This window comes from Monopterus albus, unplaced genomic scaffold (assembly GCF_001952655.1).
Source record: "Monopterus albus unplaced genomic scaffold, M_albus_1.0 scaffold95.1, whole genome shotgun sequence".
Taxonomy (NCBI): domain Eukaryota; kingdom Metazoa; phylum Chordata; class Actinopteri; order Synbranchiformes; family Synbranchidae; genus Monopterus; species Monopterus albus.
Window position 1 is genome coordinate 277,201 of NW_018127975.1, and position 20,618 is coordinate 297,818.

Consider the following 20,618-nt stretch of genomic DNA (forward strand, 5'->3'; position numbering starts at 1 on the left):
ACAATGTGAGAATGAGACATTCAGAATTAAAGATTGCAGAGGATGGATGCTGCTGGTGAATGCTTTTGGGAGACATCAAATAATAGATCAGAGACATCAGGGCATTTTGGACCTTTTTCACATCACAGATCTCATGTGTGTAGTTTCATTCCATCACCAAATGTGCAGAACACTCCTGGTGTTCGAGTCCACTCGACATCCGTGTGCATGCATCTTTAGTGTCTGGAAGGCATACTGTGTGTCCCTGTGTGTGTGAGATTGAAAATGCATAAAACAGAAAGAAATCTATTGGCATGCAGATAATATATGCAAATGTGTGCGTGTCTACATGTGTGGGTGGTAATGTGGGGAGCTTTTTTTAACGACATACAGGAAGATAGCGTAAGGCAAACCTGTTTGAATGAGCCGCTATTTGAACACTTCTGTGCACAAATATGAAGGTGCACCTTTCTCCTTGTCAGATAAGCATGAATGTATAGGGCTCCATAAAATCTGATTCTGGCTGAGGTGAAGACCATTAAAAGGCAGCTCTCAATCTGTCACTGTTCTCCCTCCCGATCCTCCTTCACACATGCTGAGTCACTGAATAGATAATGCAGCAGATGTCCCCTAACTTCACCCTGAATATTATTAATGGACACTTATGAATTAGGATGGATCCTCCTCATAATAGGCTCCGAAGAGGATCTACATACATGAGAGGAGGCAGTACAAACATCCTCGATGTGCCAAATGATGGTCTAAGAATGTTTGACATGATAACATTTGAAGACTGAATGCCTTCTAAGTCATTTGAAATCTGCTATACTTCATGATCAATTGCAAACCATGGTTCAAACAGGTGAGCGAGTTTTAAATTAACATACAATTCCCAATTCTGTGCACAGACTGGGGCGTGGAGCAGCATTATTCCTGTGTGGAATTTAAGTCCAGTGAAAGAACATTATCTTTTCATAGAACACACTGATGAATTGAACTGTGTTGAAAGCCATGATCTTTTATCAAAAATCTATACCAATCACAAAGGAGTAAGATGAAGATAAAAAGAGGCAGCCAAGTAAAAAAAATGATTTTTAGGGCTTTGAGATCAATGAGATGTGCATCCTACAAAAAGGGCTGCTGCTTGGTATCAGGTAGATGAAGGGTTTTATTCAATGAGTTTTTCTGGCAGGTAAATAAGTTTAGTTTCTTTAGTGGAAGATGCTTATTTCTTATCATTCATTAGGATTTTAGTATGATGACAATAAAAAGGCCAGGCTCTATTGACTTACTGTCTTTCTCTGGTGCAGTTTCGCTGCTGTGGAGTAACCAACCACACAGACTGGTTTGAAGTTTACAATGCCACCCGTGTCCCGGACTCCTGCTGCCTGGAGTACAGTGACAACTGCGGCCTGGATAATCCAGGAACATGGTGGACAGCGGTAAGTACCTCTAGACGAAGATAAAGTATCTCAAAACGTGCTAATGATGTTTCTTTTCTTCATCATTTTAATTCACTCTTATTTTTTACAGTTTTGCATTCATACAGGATAATAACTTGACCTACTCACTAAACCCCATCCTGAATAGTGACCGTCCAATCACAGTTTACCAACTAATTAGCAACTACACATGCCAAGCCTTCCTTTCTCTACATGTTGATGTGATGTGTATAGGGCTGTAATAATAGAGTCATATTTGGTCCGGGAGGTGGAGTACTTTTTTAGCTTTTCCATAGCTAAATACACAAAAGTGTGGGTGTTTTATTTTTTATCTTACCTGCACAGCTCAAGATCCCAGGAAGCAAACAACAGGACATAGTGAGAGATTTATATCCATCGTTATTGATATTGATTTAATCATTTCTATACAGAAGGACTTGACTGCTGGGGCTACTAATGTTCTTCTAATGAGTAACCAGTGTTATATTTTGTCTCTGTAACAGCTGTACTGTACAAATAGTTGCAGTGTGTCCAAAATCACTCCCTCATTCACTCTTTCACTGCTCTCTACAAAATGTACATTCAATAGTGAGCTGTAAATTGAGACTTACTAATTGTCCTCATTTTGCATCATCGCTAACTGTAGAGACATAAAGCTGCTCCACTGCTTTTTTTCATTGTTGTAGTTAGCAGAAAGTACTCTAACGTATGCTGTACATGCCATGTACAGTGTCTTTTTCTATTCTTTGGTGGGATTTTTCTGAGTGCACTGTATAGAGAATAGATTTACAAACTCAGCATTTGGACACAGGCACACTATAAAGCAAATAGTGAGTGGTGTCAAACACAGCCCTGTTGTTTTCCTTTTTTGATTGTGATATAAGAACACAACTTTACCACAGATTGACAGGCAGGTTCTGCGCCATGAAACACCTTAAAAAATTTTAAAACTCAAAACACTACAGTTCTGAAACCTCACACCTGTGGTGCACCTCAAGCCTGCAAATCTCAGGGGTCATAAATAGGCCACAGACTTTGCATCATGACGAGGTAAAAACAGCTCATGTTTTTTTCCTGCTGCCAGACCAGGTGAGAAGGCACATGAAAATCAGCTTCCTGAAAGGTGCTGTATGTTTGTGAGTGTAAACATAACAATTACGATTAAATGAAGCTGAACAGGGTGTGGAAATCATTGCATCTGTCACAAAAGAAAAATACAAGATATAGATTTTTTTTGTCTGTGAATATGCATCAGAATATGCTAGGACTGCATGCAAATATATTAATCTGCACAAAAAGACCTGAAGTTGCTGCTGGAGAGGCATTTGAGTGTGTTGAAATAATACATGTAGGGACATCTGGTATTAATTACACATTCTATCAGAACTGAAATTACTCCACCCACTTGTGACCTGTGCATCACCCTGACAAACTTAACTGCACTGAATACTTTATTACAGCATCATTTCAGAGCTGATGCAAATTGTGTTCCACATGAAAGCACCTACCTATTTTCTTGGCACTTTTTAAAAATAAATTTATCATTAACACAATTTATCCCAGCAATGTTTTAGTCATCAAATGAAGCTAGAGATAGAAAACTGGCAACGGACCATTTTCTTACAGTACAGTAGTCAAGCCCCTACTTTAAAAATCTTAGTCCTGAACAATCAAGTCAGTCCCAGAGAAAACATTCCAGTCTGGCTTCAGAGACCTAGTTGTCTTGACTAATGATCTCAACTTGGCAGCTGATGTATCCAGCTGTGCCTTCTTCTAGCTTTTATCTCAGCCTTTGACACAACAGACCACAGCAGACTATTCTTACACTGAAAGCCCAGGTAGGTGTCTTTGACTCAGCCTTTGACTGGTTTTCATCAGATTTATTGAAAAGGTTTCAGTCTTTGCTGGAAATTCATTCTCATTCTCAATCCACTGTTTCATGTGGGATCCTCAAGGTTCAGCTTTAGGTCCTGTCCTTTTTTATTTATGGCCCAGAAAGGCCAGAATATTTGATGTGTTGAGAGCAATAAATTAGATGCAAATTCAATTTAGCACTTCTTATTTAAGCATTTCAGAAGGAAAACTAAGCTGTAAAAAGATGTATGTGTGTGTATAGTGCCTAGTGGTGCAGCATGAAGCACCTTAATCACAGTCACAGCAAGAAGCAAAGAGCTGAAATCTGCGTTAATAGATCTTTTTGCCACTTGACATTTGTTTATATGAAGCAAGCCTTTGCTCTACATCAAGCATACAGTGTGACAATAGCATTCATACGAATCTACTGATGAATGTAAATCCAGTATTTAACCATGTTCTGGATCTTAAGCTGCTAAATCAGCAGCTAGTCAGAAACTTTGTCCATATGCTGTTTGGTGCTGAGCAGGGTGCAGTGGGTTAATCAAACATAAAGGCTGACGAGTGTCGAGAGTGAACCAAAACAGTAAAGCTGCAGGCTTTAACTAAATATTTTTCTCCTTGCAGCAGTAGATTTCAGAGACCAACAAACTCATCGTGCACCAGGATGTAAATAAAACATACTTTCAGCTAGGGTTACTTTAAAAGTACTAAAACTATTGAAGCAAGAAACATAATGTTTGCTTGTTAAATATTTAAATTCTCCGATGACTTATTCAGTTCACTATAAAACAACACAAAATATGAAAACTACAACCCCAGCAGGCATACACAACAGCTGCTGCTCGGCTCTGCCAATTGCAAAAATGGATTATTGTGACATTATTTGGATGCATCGACATGAAAGATAAAAAAAAAAAGGTGTCACAAAATGATGCAATAACAGGAATGATAAAATAAAAAATGGGTTTCAAAATCAACTCATTGTCGTCAGTAAGGACAAAGAATGTTTGGTCTATTTAACACACTGAGTAATCTACTGTCGTCCAGCAGTGCAAAAGCACCAGTTGGAAATCACGATGAGTAAAGGTGATGAACAGTAATGAGGATAGTGATTTTTGTGTGGCCTCAGAAATCACATCAGATGTGCCAGCTGTTACCTGTAGAAACAGTCGTGGTTTGTCAAGCTCCAGATCAAGTGTGTCATTAATCTGCTTTTAAATGTTCCTAGCTTGTTCCAGCCTTGTTCTGGAGCTTTTGCTCATATCACGATCTTCATCAGCTGCAGTTCAAATAGATTTTCCATGTTTGTATTAAGCATATGAAAAATTTTAAGCATAGAAATGTAAACATCTCCAGTTCCATGACAACTGGACAAACTCCATTTGCTGATCAAGGCCAGGTGACATGATCAAAAGCTCCAGATCATCAACTAAATGGACATTATGGGGAAATTATCTTCATACAATCAATATAATACTCAGAAAGACATTGTTCTATCTTTATTTATTTATTTTTGCATAGTTATGATTAAACATTTTGTATCCTGACTTTTTTGGTGACAGCATGCTTGACAATAAACGCATTCGTCATTTTAGTAAATAAAGTAAATCATAAAAAATAAACCTTACTTTCCCCGTGCAAAGGCCAGATCTTAATTATGATGCCATCATGTTCACAGATGTAGACTGGAGGGAAGACAGCCCATCATCTCTTAAGTCCCAATCCTAACTCATTTTAATTTGTCCATACAGCAGAGGAAAACTATAGCTGTTTTCAGTTTTAAGAGTGAAAGGCATGGCCTTTAAAAATGTCTTCCCATTTATTTTCCTGAAACATGGTTCTGCACAAACCACTGAAAGCTTTTTCAGAATTATGCTTATCATAACTCCTCCAGGTGACATCTTGTTGGCCCTCATACAGACCTCTAAATTCCTTTAGCCCTTCTAGTTTGAATGAAAATGTGATGTTAAATTAATCTGGGTAGTTTTGAATTTTGATTAATTTTTGCTCTGCAGAGCAAGGAATCAGTCGATGGGTTTCACACTGAAGCAGAAGTATTCTCCTTTTCATTAATACCTGAATTTTAAATATGTATTGTGGACTTCATTTCAATTGCATACAAGGCTACTGATGGGTTTATGTTGTTGAAGTATCTCAAAACTGATATGAGAGTGTTTCTATTTCCAAGAACAAATCTTACAGATACTCCACATAATTTTTCAATAAATCATTTAGTAATAATAGAGGTACAGTGTATTTGTGAACCATTTAAGGTTCAAGGTTCAAGGATTTTATTGTCAATTCACCATATGTGCAGGACATACAGAAAATCTCTCTCTCCTAGTATTGGGTGCCATAACATAAGAATATTTTCCAAAAAAAAAACATATTTTCACACTCTCATTGATAACAAACAGAAAGAAACTCAAAAGGACACTCAAATATGAGCTTGATGATACATACATACACAGCTGCACTCGCAGCTTGGAAGTCTGTGAGTGTTTGAAAACCATGCGTGCTTGTTCGTGTGTGTAGCTGGTTTCCACTACGTGAGCTGTGGATTGAAACATTGTAACCATCATCACCAGAAAGACGATGGCACTGGCTGTTCAAATGCCTAAAACAATCTATGTTTATTTTGTGAAATGGGCTTTTAGATTTGCCTCACACAGCTGCCTGCTTCAGTCGAACATAATGCCATTAGAGTGATGGACAACAGAGTAATGTTGTGGGTCTGATAGCTAATCAATGAGCTGGAACATATGATAAAGCTCTGGAAAGCTTAAGGAACCTGCAGAGTCTTCAGATAAACCTGTAGGCTCATCACTACGAGCAACCGTTTTACATCGTTTCTGTTTTCACAGTGTCACCATGAAAAGATCAAGTATAGCCGCTTTGAGCTTAAGATACTGTGTTACACAGACCTGTTCATGTGGAAGGGCTTGCTTTGTAGCACCATGAATGTACTGTAATCCCTGTGTAAGGAAGGGTTTAACAGACTTTACTTACTGTATCAGTGTTTTTCTCCTGGTTCATAGGAGTCTGCAATGGATGTTAAACAATACAAATCTGAATTTATATATTTTCAAATGAAGCTCTGTGGGTTACAGCTGAGTAACTGTTAAATAATACTGAAACTATCCTAAATTTGGCTTACCGGTACTTTCCACCTTCCATATTGATCCAGCCCAGAATTAGTTCACTTTGTGCAAAGGAAAATATATTTTTGGGTTCCCTGACAGTTTCAGCAATGTTTAGTTTTCCTGGCTCTGACTCTGCTTGTTTTTAAAAGAAAAAAAGCATAATTGGGAAGTCATGTCTGCGGAAATGAATAATTTAATCAGAACAGCAGTGTAGCTGGTCATGATAGCGCCTTTTCCTTTACTACAGTAAACCAGGTGATCACAGATTAGCACACGTATCTCTAATAGGAGCCATGTGCCGTGTAGCCATCATAGTAAATGTCACTCCCATCACTTTTAATGTCATCTTTCAACTGCTCTTAGATTATTCATTTCCTTTTCATTACTTGCTTACATCCCTGAACCAGAGGGGCAATGTCCCAGTCCTTCTATTAATAGTCATTCCTCTTTTCTTTCTACCTGAGTTTCAAAAGAAATATTGAAATTATGTCTGTTTGGTGAAAATGTCTTAGTGACAAAAATGGAGAAGTAGTGAGGATGTTAGGAAGCTTTTTCTTTTCTTTTCTGTTTTGGTGAAGTCAGAATGTATTTAAACAATGTCAGACATGAAAAATTCAGCCCATTCCCATGTCTCCAGTGTGTGTGCTGCCCCCATAAGCGCAACACTCATGTTTGTACAGCTGAAGGGATACAAGGGCAGTGGGGACACACTTGAATTGTGGAAAGTTTTCCCAAGGATTATTAGGTCAGACAAGGAGGAGGTGTGGGAGATAAGGGTGTTACCGCAGGGGATGTTTGAGCCAAATAGGTTCTTAATACAGGAGGAGAAGACACCCCTGTAAATGGTACACCATCCTATCCTATATACTACTGGTCCTCTGGGCGATGGGTTTACATTTGTAGACTAATGTTTGCTCCTTCTGTGTGTCTCCACAGCCATGCTATGAGCGGGTGAAAGACTGGCTTAATGAGAACTTGGTGGCACTTTGGATCTTTGCTCTATGCACAGCACTTATGCAGGTAATTATAGCTGTTAGGTTATGTGATTTTTTTCCCCAACAGTCCTTGATATATACAGACAGAAGCTCTTACTTTGTGATAAATAAAGCTAATATTTCCAGAGTCATTTTCATCAAGTGCTGAACACGGGGTTTCTATGGACAGGAGGAGCCTATTAAAAAACCTTGCATTAACTGTGATGTCCACATAGTGTAGGGGGGGGGGGGGGGGGCGCGCAGGTTCGCTCGAAGTTCTTTTATCTCGTCTCCAGTCAAGTGGTATAGATGTGCTTCCACAATCTCAGAAAAGAAATACGGTGTTCTTGAAAACATCAATCAGATGAGGCTCCTTGTGATACTGCAGGCTCATTTAGTCATGAGTTAGATTCTCAGTGCCATTTTGGGAAATGCACCAAAATGAAAACCAGAAAGAAGATGTAATCACTGCCAGACTATTTCAAATAGCTCGGATATCTCAGCTTCAGTGTCTGTGATGTTTGCCAGCTGACTCCCAGCCTTATACAATACAAAGAATTATACCATTATGCTTTATGTGCAGACAAGGTAGAGAAGTAACGCACATTTATGTAACTTTTTTAACAAAGAAATAACATGAAACACCTACTGAATATACAATATAGTTTGTTATGTTTAATCTCTGGAGTTCAGGTTTAGGATGATTCATTTTTGGCCATTTTCTCTGCATTCCCTTTGCTTTTGTTTAGCACTAAACTGTCTGTACTCCACATGTATGGTTTCCTTATATTTAGCACAAATTAAGCTTTACGTCTGACCCCAGTAGATTTTTTTTTCACATACAATTCGACACAGGGAGTAGGGATAGGAAAGTAGGCACTTTGATCATTGCACCCGACTGCTCGCTCAAATCGTCTGTTATGCTCACGACTCTGTTCTCCCTCGCACTCAGACCTGCATTTGCAAACTGAATAGCACTCAGCGTTTGATTTGTGCGCTCTCAAGCATTTTGGCAGGCCAAAACACAGGAATTATAAAATATCACAAACTGTTTCAACTTTAGTGGAAAATGTTGCGTTCGTGCACAACTCAGTTGCCTTTAGTAAAACCCTGATGGAAAGAATGATCTTTAAGGGCTTTTGAATACAAATTTTGCATAACAAAGGACTGATCACAAGACAAAGGCATTTTGGTGATGTTTTGTATTTTCAGTAAATACTCAAATCACAGTTTACTAGATATTAGTTTGTTGGAGATGCTGGAGTGAAAAAACCCCCCAACAATATAGCAATTAAAAGTACAGCATCCACAGACTCCAATCTGTGCTCTATTTACTGTTGTAATAAGATTTAACATCATGAAAAATATTTCTTGTCACCTTAGGTGCACCTTATGATATGGAGGATGAGCCAAACAGACAGAAAAGTGACTGATTTGTTTCTTGTGTTTGTGCAGATCCTGGGTCTGGTATTCTCCATGGCAATGTTCTGTCAGGCAGTGAAAGTAGAAACCTTCTACGCCTAGTGTTCGACCTCTCTGCCCTCCAGTACACTTGGATTGTTTCTCACCAGAGAGGGACAGATATAGACCCACCCTCCTTCCCCTTCTCCTCTGCTTCCTCCCCAACAGACTCTTCTTCCCAGAACCTGTCCTCTCTGTGACATTTCTTCTCAAATGTCACCGGTTTACAGTTTTTCCGCTAACTATCAACAAGCACAGTGTCAGTGTAACATCTCAGTTGGTTTCTATGATTTGCTCTGTGTCAGCAGCTAATTATTTGTGATACATTTTATGAGGCAGTATTATGAACATGTATAAAACAAAGTGTAACCCCATTTTTTTAATATGTGTTTTGTTTTAAATTATTTTATGGTTTGTATGTGTTTTCAAAATGAGAGCTGCAGTTGGGAAAGCGCACTGTGTGAAGTGTTGCAAGTGCATGTCTCTTGCACTGGTGTGTATTAAATGTTTTGGCTCGACTAAACGGCACACGTCTTCTTGTCATTCCTCAACAGGAAACACTGAAGGGTTGTAATGTGGAAGCCTGCTGAATGTACGCCTGACAACTTGCATGACAAACAGAAGGGCTGGTGAATCGTTGCCAGGAACCAGCATGTAAAATTGCTAATATAATCCCTCTGCTGAGACATGTTGGAGTCATCAAAATATTTTGCAGCACCTAAGTAATCGGGCATCAATTAGGTATATCTAATGGAACAAAGTGCTTTGTGACTTCATGCACTATGGAACATGTGGCTGTCTTGCTGAGTGGATTTAAATGGGACATGAGAATTGCACCAACTACAATGAAAAGATTCTGTAATAGGAATTTAAATGAACAAGTAGCAGCTTCCTCAAGACTGGCCTGGGGCGATTTCCCTCCCAGCGCCACTCAGAGCTCCAATGACAAAGATCCATCTGCAGTCTTTGAAGTGTCCTCTGGCTCCTTCCTAACTCCTTAAATTCCTTATGTTTTCCTTACTACTATGGGCCACTGAGCATGATCCAGGCTCTGGGTACACCAGAGACACACTTTGATTAAACAGCCCCACAGATGGAAAAACAATGCTTTAATACTGCAGGTGTTGTTAGATGCAGTTTGAGGTTCTAGCACTGCAGGTGCTGAAACTCTTTTTACAATTGTTAGGATTTGTCTTCCTTTGTTTCTTTTTTTTCTGCTTTTAAACTATCTGGACCTCAGAAAGCAAAACTCCCACAGCAATCAAATCTTTGGAATCATTTCAAGTCCTCTCCCCCCAAACCAAGGAATAACAAGTCATTCAGCAAGTGGTGCTATAGCAGGTATTTCATTTTATGTTTTTTTTTTTAACATAAATGTTCTGTACAGTATCTTGCTTCAAAAAGTGACAATTATCTTGTCCCTAAAAAAAGACAGTTGTGTTAAAAAAGGCAGTTACTGATTTAAGCTTTGGTCATCACACAAAATGGGGCTGACCATACAATTACCCTCCAGCTCTCTGCCACCGGACCACATCGGTGCCAACAGATGCATTATCAAAGTAAAAACACTAAAATGGAAGTAAAATACAAATAACACATACGAACAAGCAAACAAAATGTTCAAAATGAACTCATGAATCATCCATGCCACTACTTGCTGGTAACTGAAAGCATTGTTGTTAGTGAAGACTGCTGAAAGCCACAGAACCAGATGGCTCTTTTTCAAAAGCTGAGCTATTAACCTTACAAATAGTCCCATTTTGTTCCCTTAATGCATTACATTTACATTCAAGTCAGAGCTAAGCATCATTTTTTCTGAATAACAAACAGGCTATCTGTTGATCTTTGTCATTTAATAACACGGCTGTTCTTAAGGTATTTCAAGAATCCTCAAAGATTCTTCTGTCCATCTACACAAAAGAATATTTGCTATTTGTTGTCAGATTAAAATCTGTACAAAGATAGTAACCAGAAATGTTACATATCTCCTTATTCAATATTTTGCTGTTTTAAAAGATCAGTGTTTATTATATCATTTGGGGCTATCTGGATGGAAATGGCAGTCTGGGTCTTTAAAGATTCTGGAAAGGTCATCTGTATCTTAATCTCAATCTTATCCCAGCATACACTGCATGAGAGGCAGGGTAATACAGGTCACCAGTCTATCATATGACTCACATACAGACAGACACAGCATTCCCCCTCACATTGGAATATTGTTATGCAGTATATTCCTGTTAAATTGAGTCATCATAAGATTTTATCCACAGCATATTTCAACAATTGCTTCCATTTTTCTAGAACATGTTAAACTTAACCAGCCAGCCAAGACACCATTCAACCAAAGATGTGTGAATGGTACATTGAACAAATAATTCAGTACTGGGCTCAAAAATGATGATACAACGGTTGGTCATGATTTTATAAACAGGGATATTCTGAGCCTGGCTCAGTAATATCTAATAAGCTTCTATTTTTGCTTTTATTTACTTCACAAATGCCCCCAGTAACTGAGATGCACAGTAGTACCAAGACAGATTGTAGAATATTTCCTCAGCTCACTGACAAAAGCCAAACAGCATTGGCTTCTCACATACTGGTTTTGGATGTTGGGTCAGATATAACCTACAGCATGGACCTGTACACCTTTGTTTTCATGCAGCATTTCAGGCCTTCTTATTAAGAAATAAGTCAAGTTTATGGTTACGGCCCTTGAACACAGTCCCAAAAGGCTCTGCTGTGCTAGCATTATGAAACAATAAATGAAAATGACAAATCTCAACCTCAGCTCATCAGTGAAAGCAAGAACAAACTCCCACTGAAACACAGAACAGACCCACAACTTGGTCGTCCCTTCAACTAAAACAAAATATAACACCTTTCATACAAGTGAAATACAATTCAAAAAGCGTGACACTGACATCACACAGCACGAACAAAAACATGGACTGAGAGGCTAAGCTGTTCATAGTACAGTAGTGTATATACAGTATATTATAAGGTACAGTATGTACATTTGAATGCCTTTAATGACTCAGTAGTTGCTGTCACTGATCCTAGTACCACTGGATGATGTGATCTTCAAAGAACAGTGAAACTGATTTACAAAGAATATGGTGAAGGTGAAAAGTGCACTGTTGGCCTAAATTTAGGTTTTAAGACACATAAGCTTTAGAAATAAAAAGGAGAAATCAGAGTCATAGATAGATTATAGGCTCTTTCAGTTTTACCTCCTAAATGCCAGTGAAACACAAAAGAACCACAGAAACTCCCAAACTGACCACAAAGAGACATACAGTAAGATTACTACAAACAGACGCAGAACAAACAGACACCAAACAACCATAACAAGATACAAAACGTTGCTGATTTTTCAACTTTTTGCATTTCTTTCGGCCTGTTGGCCAGCTTTATAACATATAATAGGTTGTGAGCCTCTCACGGGTGTGTGTACCAATTCAAACTCAAGCATAAGATGCTTTGTTGACTCAATTAGATGGCTGTTTACAGCACAGCTCCAAACCTCAGCGCCTCTTCTCATCCCTCTGTTGCCAGTCAGATCCACCTCACCTCTTCAGCAGATCGGTTTTCTTTCTCCCCGTCAAATGCATTATTCATTCTCCTGTACATGGGCTTTCTCCCATCTTGTGCTTGATCAATAAAACATACCTGGTTGCTTGCTTCCTCACCTCTCCAACCTCATCTCGTTCCTGAAGCCAAAGTCTGAGCACATCCCGAGCTGATAAAACAGCATAGATGGATGGCCTTTTCAAACTGGGGGAAAATGACTACAATTAGGGCAATCATTTGCCTGCGTGAGTTGTGTCTCTAATTTGGGGAGTGAAATGAAGTCACTGCATTTGTCACTGTTCCCCAAAAATTGGCCTCAACAAATGCTGAGACCTTTCTTTCTTTTAGAGTGTTGCTCAAAAAAATAAATACATTTTTATCACCACAGAATGACTTCATTGTTACCAGTCTAGGCCAGTGTTCTGTTAAATATGGCTGAGCACATTGAAAAACATTATGTTTAACAGCAAACTGTAAGAGATTTTCTAAAAATTTCAAATGGATTTTATTGTATTAAGACAGGCTCATTTCCTGTGCACAGTAGAAACACTTTCTGTACCACTTATAGTTGAGCCTACATGGATGTCTTCATGGCTAATGGACACAAAATTTATGTTAGAACCTGTTATGATAGCTTGAACTGATGTAAACTGTCACCAGGACAGCTGGCATACCAAATTCCTTGCTACTTTGACACAAAAGCAAAAAATTCAAATACCAACACTGCCACTAACAGCTGACTTGATCAGGGGCCTCAGGTCAATACAGTACTATTTGATCACAGAGACACTACACCTATCACTGCCCAACATTTAATTGAAGAAAAAGACTTTGAAGAGAGAAAATTAAGCTCTCTGAGTCAGTGAGGTTGCTAACAGTCAGTCAGCCTCCTCTTTAGACTGTTAGCTTGGCTCTGTCACTAACGGGACAGTAAGTTCACACATTTTATTCTTTAAACATTTGTGTGCAAACCATCGACTGAGATCATTTCTGTAGCTTTTGGTAAATATCACACTGATGTGTGTACAAGTAGTCATTTTTCTGGTAGGCTTGTTTTTAATAAGTTATTTTATGTTATGAAAATAGATGTATTTTGGTTGATTTGACAGCTTTGATTGGTGACACTGTTACTGTCATGCATCAACGTAGACTTTTAGTGACTTTGTACTGGTCGTGAATAATCGGAGGGCCCAGACTTGGCTAGTGCTGCCTCGCTTGCAAGTGGCCATCCATCAAATTCTGGCTGGGTTTGTTTAAATCCTCACCAATCGACTGACACAACAAATTGAAGTACAATTTGTAACCAGAAGAAAATAACTTCTACTTGAATCAATTTTTACATTTTTCAAGATAAGTAGAAAACACAAATGACAGACTGCTGAGCACTTTAATAGTCTTCTAATCACATTCTGGGCTTTGTGTAACCTTTGGTCTGCAATCCAAAACCCTTAATTCTCTTTTTACCCTGTGTGGAAGTGAAATGCTAACATTTTTAACAATATTGTCCTTGAGGCGTCATTGAAGCTTCTCTTGATTGATTTTCCATGAGGCCAAAGTGCACTGTGATAAGTTATACAGTCACTACACTGGAAAAACAGCAGGTTTTTTAGGATGTATACAGTTCCCTGTATTTTCACCCTCTCGCTCATGAAGTTAGGCAATTTTTTGTACCCTAAAAGATTCAAATCTCATTACTGACAACAACACAACAACTAAAGTTATGATTAAATGTGGAAACTTTAGTCAACCAGTGGGACAAAATGTTCTGTAATCTTTTTCCCTTCTTTAATTATACAGTATGTGTGTTTGGCCCCGTTTAGTTTCTCTTCCTCCAGACAGAAAAACAAATGGTTCTCTGAACGGATCCTGCTCCATGAACACACTGAATGTAAAGATGTGTTGTGATATATAGTGCCAGAAAAATCTTCTCTTAAAAGAAAGAAAAAATATAACTAAAGCCTCCAAGTCAAGAGGCCATTGTTGTATGCATCCAGAGTCTGGTGACTTACAGTAGGTTTCACTTGTAAATATTAGACAATGATAAAAAATAATTTTACATAAACAATCATTTTATTTTGCCTAAACTACAGGAGTTCCTTTGTGAAATGTTGCCTAACTATTCATCTCATAAATGTGATCGCCGCTCAAGCACTGATGAATGTCTCTCCAGCACCAGTGTTGAATGATTCAAACTTCTTCTAAACAGGACAGCAAACGACCTGATCATGTAGGGTGGAGATTACATGACCTAACTGATATTGATTAGAAGACATCCTTAAGCTGATGGCCTGTGTTAGACGTGCACAAAGAGACACACAGTTCTTTCTTTAGCTAACTTTGGCTGTGCTCCTTATTTACTCCCAGCCGGGGACATTGCTGATGCACAGTGGTTCTTCCTTCCCCCCGGCGAATCATGCAACATGCTCCACAGCAACACAGTTGGGGACGTGAATGCAAATGTCATGTTTTATGCATGATATAAAATAAAACTAATTTGACCAATATCAATTATAAAGCACCAAAAAATGTTTGTTGTATATAAGGCAACAATTTGTTATTGTTTTTTATTTATTAATACTGACAAGCACCACATTTTGACTCTGGCAGCGGTGGTCAATCATAAAAAAGATGCTACGTCCTGAGTTTGTTTGTTTTTTGTTGTTACCAAGTGCACTTAAATTTACATATCATAAATAAACAATGCCAGAAGATGTCTAGGTTCTCCCTCTGCAGCATAATTATATGTTTGGACTACCAGATTAGCATCACAACATGGCTATCAGAAAAAAAAGCTGTTACCAGACACTCATCTCCAGTGTATTAAAAAAAAAATAAGATTCACCACCTAATGTAGGGCATCTCCATTTGAATATTTTATGCAAACCAATCCCGTTTTACGTCTAAGCTAACATGATTGCAGGCACTACATATTTAACACAGCTGGATGGAAATGATTCCAGGGAGTGTGCATTAGTGATCTCAGCTTTCCATCAAGTTTTATTTTGACAATGAACTGAGTTGATTTAAGTAAGCTGCTTTCTTTTGTCTCATATTTTAAAGAGAGAGAGCTGCTCTTATCACCAGTACACAGAAGAGCCCTGGGCTTCCTTTTTATCACACCATCATGTATTTCATGCATTGGAGTCAAGCCTGACAGGTCCACATCCATGTGTCAGTGATCACAGACATCTTCTCCCTCCTATGTTATTATGAACAACTGCAGGATTGGGGAAGCAGTAGAGACGATCTTTAAGAAAAGCAGCATTGCAATCTTTTAGTAATCAATAATAGTTTTGCAGGGTTTTAAAGTCTAAATACATTACTGCACATATTTCCTTTCATAACAAGAGAGAAAATCCTGCAAATAAACCAAAACCAGAGAGAATGTAGTCTCATCCTGTAGAAAGATGCCTTGGAGCTGAACAAGCCTAAAAAACAAACACCAAAAATAACCAGGACCAGGTACTCTGGCTGGATCATAGACATGCAAAAGAGTACTGTAACCAGGGCAAAACGTTCCCTCAGCAGCGACAAATTATGCGGCAGAAAGTGGGGGCTCTGTGCCTGGCCCGGATGCCGTTAAGTGTATTTCTGTCCATAGGGGGAAAGACAGAGTTCTTCCAGGGACAATGTGGAGTTTGACTTGTTAGAATCTGTGACAAAGACTTGAGTTTCCTTTGGGGAGATGAGCGCATCCAGTGAAACTCAAAGACATTTTCATTTCAATTTACTCCCATTGTTGTTAAAAAACTACACTGCTCAGCTTTCTGAGTTGGTGGCTGTACAGATTGTAAAGCTCTTAGAGGCAGGTTTGTAGGCTATATACTGTAAATAAAACTGACTTACTTTGCCTCTTTCTAACCCACTTTAATAATTTATGTACATACATCATAAGTACGAACAAATGGATATGGGTCTAAGTACAAATTTCAAAGCTGGAAAAGTGTGTAAAGTACCTTGACACAGACTAACACATTGGTTTGGTCTTTTCATGTGATTTGTTGATAGTAAGTAAAGTTTTATTGCCAACCTTCTCCTTGAATCTCCTGGAAAAACAAATGATATTTAGTAAACCTGAATCTTAATGTCTACTTTAAACAGCTAGTTCAGACACTTGTATTAATGTGTCATACATCTTAATATTACAAAGCAATGTGCTTTATAATGACACTCAACGTATGGAACATAGCTGTCAGAAACCGACCATACAGGAGTCACATCACACTAGAGTGAGCACAGGTAGTATACTGTATGAAAAGAAAATGCCTTTTAGCAATTTTATCCAAATGTGACACTGACAGTGGCTGCTGCAGTTCTCGAGGCAGGGTTTTTGTCAAAGCTTTAGGGACCTGACATCAAAGACTCCATCACTTTTGGTGCTGGAAATGGCCAAGGGGGCCCTGTAGCTGCAGCTCAGTGAAGCTAACATGACTCTCACACCCATTTAGGCTCAACATCCACATGTCAAACATTCTGTAATGAAATGGCTGTATATGCTAGCCACTCCAGTGTAGCAGTTGCGACTGTGGATGTATTGGACATTTCCCAGAGGTGGTTTTACGTTAGTGACCTTCCTTTCCCCCTCTAAAGTAAAATCTGCCCAGAGAGCCTGCTATATGGGAAGATAACGCACATCTGTGATGTTTGACGCCATGAAATAGTTAACTAAGGAGGTGTTTCAGCTCTTTCTTGTTGTACGCAGTGTTAAACCTCTGATTGTTATAATCTAACCCTACTTCAACTGTGTTTTGCACAGTGTGTGTAGGTGGAAACACCTAATAAGTGACCATTCATTTGATATGCGTATTTCTTTTGGCACTTTAAATTCTGTTGTACTGTACTATTTGAGTAATTATAATTTGAGTTCACACGCAGGTCTTCTACTTTCTGTGAGGTTTTTACTCCAGTATAACACAGCTGCTGAGAACTGATAAGCCTGTGCATTATATGAATGGACTATTTTTGTCCTCGAGTTTTTCCATCTCCATTAATTAGTTTAACACTTGTGGGCAGCAAACTCAAGCTACAACACTGACATACTGTATTATCACCTTGTTATTTTTGAACTTTTAAATTTGGCAAAGCTACTAGTTATATATTTAAGCATTCAGCAGACACAGTGCAACATCAGCGTTACACTCCTTTGGTTTGTTAGTTTGTTCACAGCATAACTTAAAAATAAATGAATGGATTTCAATGAATTTTTTAGAGAGGTAGGGTATGATTCTTCATCATTGTGAGATTTAGCACCAATTTCGGTATTCTTGCTTCTAACGCCATAAACAGTGCCTACAATACTTGGACAAAAATGGAACGATAACATCTACACAAGATCTACCACACACCAAAGTATGGATCCAAGCAATATGTCGGATCTACTCATCCACAACGTTCATCGGGCTCAAGTAAAACTCGCTACTGTGATGCAACAAATGGTGCTACAGACTAAGGTCAAATTATAGCTGAAACTCTGCTGACTCAGACATTCAACATATAGTCAACAGTTGCTGATCTAGATCCTGAAATATCATTATTGAAATATTGTTTTTTTCTTTAATAACTCTCAAACCAATAATGACAACAATGTGATTCCAAACTCTAATCATATTATGAGGGTCACACTAACATGGGGATATAGCTGGGAAACGAAGCTGCCTTGGTTGGTGCTGTCTGCGAGTTTGTCACTAGGAGCAACCCTTATTATATTAGTCATTTTTGAATATATAAATGTTAGTGCTGTTTTCAAATGTTTAAAAATGTGAAAAATAAATAAAAATAAGTCAATTTGCAGATATAAAATCTTTAAATGCCCTAAAATGTACAATTCAGTCAGTTCCGTATTATGAGCAATAGTGTCCTGAATTAACACGACCTAGCATGTTTGATCAAAACACCTACAGTACTGATGAAGTAGATCTGCTGAGTTCTGGATTTTAAGTAACACAATGGGATGTATTTATCCTGAACTTTAAGTTTGAGCGTTGCTTATTTTGTCATATTTAGAAATACCTTCGATCTGAAACCACATTTAAGAAGCTTAAAGTGTTTAAGAAGACCAAAAAACATGACAGCCAATATTTTGTTTCCCATGTTAGATTATTGAAATACCTGTCAATCAATTAGGAAGAGACTGCAGATGTAATCCTGCATTTTATACTGTATGTTGAGTACTTTGGTTTACATTGTGGATGGATCTCGCATTTGAGGATCCATGTGTGAAAATGCATTTTGGCAACTGAGTCTAGATACCAAACACTGACGTTCACTGTATTACAGTCATTCACATGAACTTTTTAAACATCTTGCAGCATTAAAATCAGAAGTTTTCAGGTTTCCTTACAAAGCATCCGCAGTGTGCGCATAAACACAAAGGAGCTACCACATTTAGTTCAGTTTCAGTAAAAGAATATCTTAAATTCAATCTGAACGTTAATGAAACGAGAAACATTTTTCAACTTTTATACAAATGAATGTTTCATGTTCATGTATTGTCAATCAAGTCACATTTATTCTCTCTCCACTTTTTATTTAAGCCCCTTTGTTCTGTACAGAACATAATGGTGCCATGTATGGCTCTTTTCTCTTTTAAACAGAAATTTAAATATGAAGGGTTAGTGCAAACAATCCACGGTGAATGGGGAATTGGGTAGAGAAACACCAGAGCAAAACAAAGGACTGTATTCCTCAGGATGGTGACAGGAAGACAAAAATAGCTCAATAGAACTGGCAGGACCTCCGCTGCCAGTAACTAACCAGTTTGCTTCAAACACTCAGCTAAAATGCAAAAGGAGTAAAGAATTATTATTAAACCTAGTTTACACCGTCACCCTGCTAGGATTTCAGTCTGCAAGATCTTTATCTTCAACTGAAAAAGTTGGTCTCTTCCAACTCTACACCGTTTAACGCACATGAAAAGAAACAAGTATACCACAGAAACTAATGAGGCGCTTGAGGAAACAATCCTCAGCATTTTCAGCAGGCCTTGCAGAAAAACAAGCGAGAAACCTCACGTGTTTGTTATGCACACAAACTGACTTACTGACACCAAGAAATGGAGACTGTTTCTTTCCTTCCAATTTCTCTTGTTTGTTGCCTAAGATTCATTATGCCTGTGTGGGCTTTCAGTAGTAAGGCTGCTATATAAACCAGACCTAAGATGCTGTTTTAATTTGATAAACAAGGTCCACAACAGCAATTGTAGAAGACATCTCGTTTAAGTGCATTAAACAGTTATATGTGTATGACTTCTAGATGCAAACTGTTGAACTTAAAGAAGCTTTACATTCAGCTCATTCTGTGTAAAGAGCTACACCAGCTTTAGACAATAAGTTTAAGAACAACAGCTTTTTTTTTTCACAACATCCAACACACCTCTTGAGTTATGAATTGGTTTAAAAAAGTCACTAAATGGTAAAAAAATGCCCATTATAATTTCCCAAAGCCCAACTTGACATACTCAAATTGCTTGCTTTGTCTAACCAATGATCCAAAACTCAAAAGATTATTTAGTTTCATACCCTAGAAGAAAACCAGCAGACAGTCTACAGCTGTGCTTGAGTCTCTGTGAGGGTGCACTCAGGCACAATGGTGCTTTGAGATAAATGTTCATTAAAGCATGCCAACATGCTCACAATAACCAAACTGTCTTGGTTTAGAGTGTAAGCATGCTAACGGTGGCTAACTCACACTAAAAGTATAGTAGGTAGTTTTTCATAAGTCTAGTGATGGTGCCAAGTGAGAGATTGAAGTAATTAAAAGTCATCATCTGGGGACAATGAATCTGTAGCAAATTTCACATCAATATATCAAATAATTAGAACCATTTCAATTAAAAATACCTCCCCCTGCTACAACAGAAAATAAACTATCAAAGTCAGCAGGACACATCATCTGAGAAACATGAATGTCTGTACACAACTGTATGCCAATCCAGATAATTCACAAAATAACTGAAAACCGACACAGCACCTGCTGGTGGCGCTACAGGGAAAGTCAGAGAATCATACTCATTAAAATACATCCTGTGTATGTAGCAAAGGTTTGTGGCGACCCATCGGTAGTTGCAGACATATTTTAGTCTGGACCGAGCAACTGACCGACACTGACTGACGTGGCTAAAAATTCCAGATGTTGATTAATCAATTATCAAAATAGTTAGCTATATATTATAATAAAAGCAGAGGATGACAATG

General features: G+C 38.3%; 1 protein-coding gene across 4 annotated transcripts in view; it reads left to right on the forward strand.

Annotated features, from left to right (window-relative positions):
• tspan4a (tetraspanin 4a) overlaps positions 1 to 9,378 on the forward strand; it is a 120,247-nt gene extending 110,869 nt beyond the window's left edge. For all 4 annotated transcript variants that reach the window (XM_020608806.1, XM_020608807.1, XM_020608804.1 and 1 more), the window contains 3 exons: positions 1,290 to 1,421; positions 7,358 to 7,441; positions 8,851 to 9,378. In XM_020608806.1, the coding sequence (XP_020464462.1) occupies positions 1,290 to 1,421; positions 7,358 to 7,441; positions 8,851 to 8,919 (285 nt within the window). In that variant the 3' untranslated portion in view covers positions 8,920 to 9,378. The remainder of the gene's footprint in view (positions 1 to 1,289; positions 1,422 to 7,357; positions 7,442 to 8,850) is intronic.
• Positions 9,379 to 20,618: the final 11,240 nt, after the last annotated feature.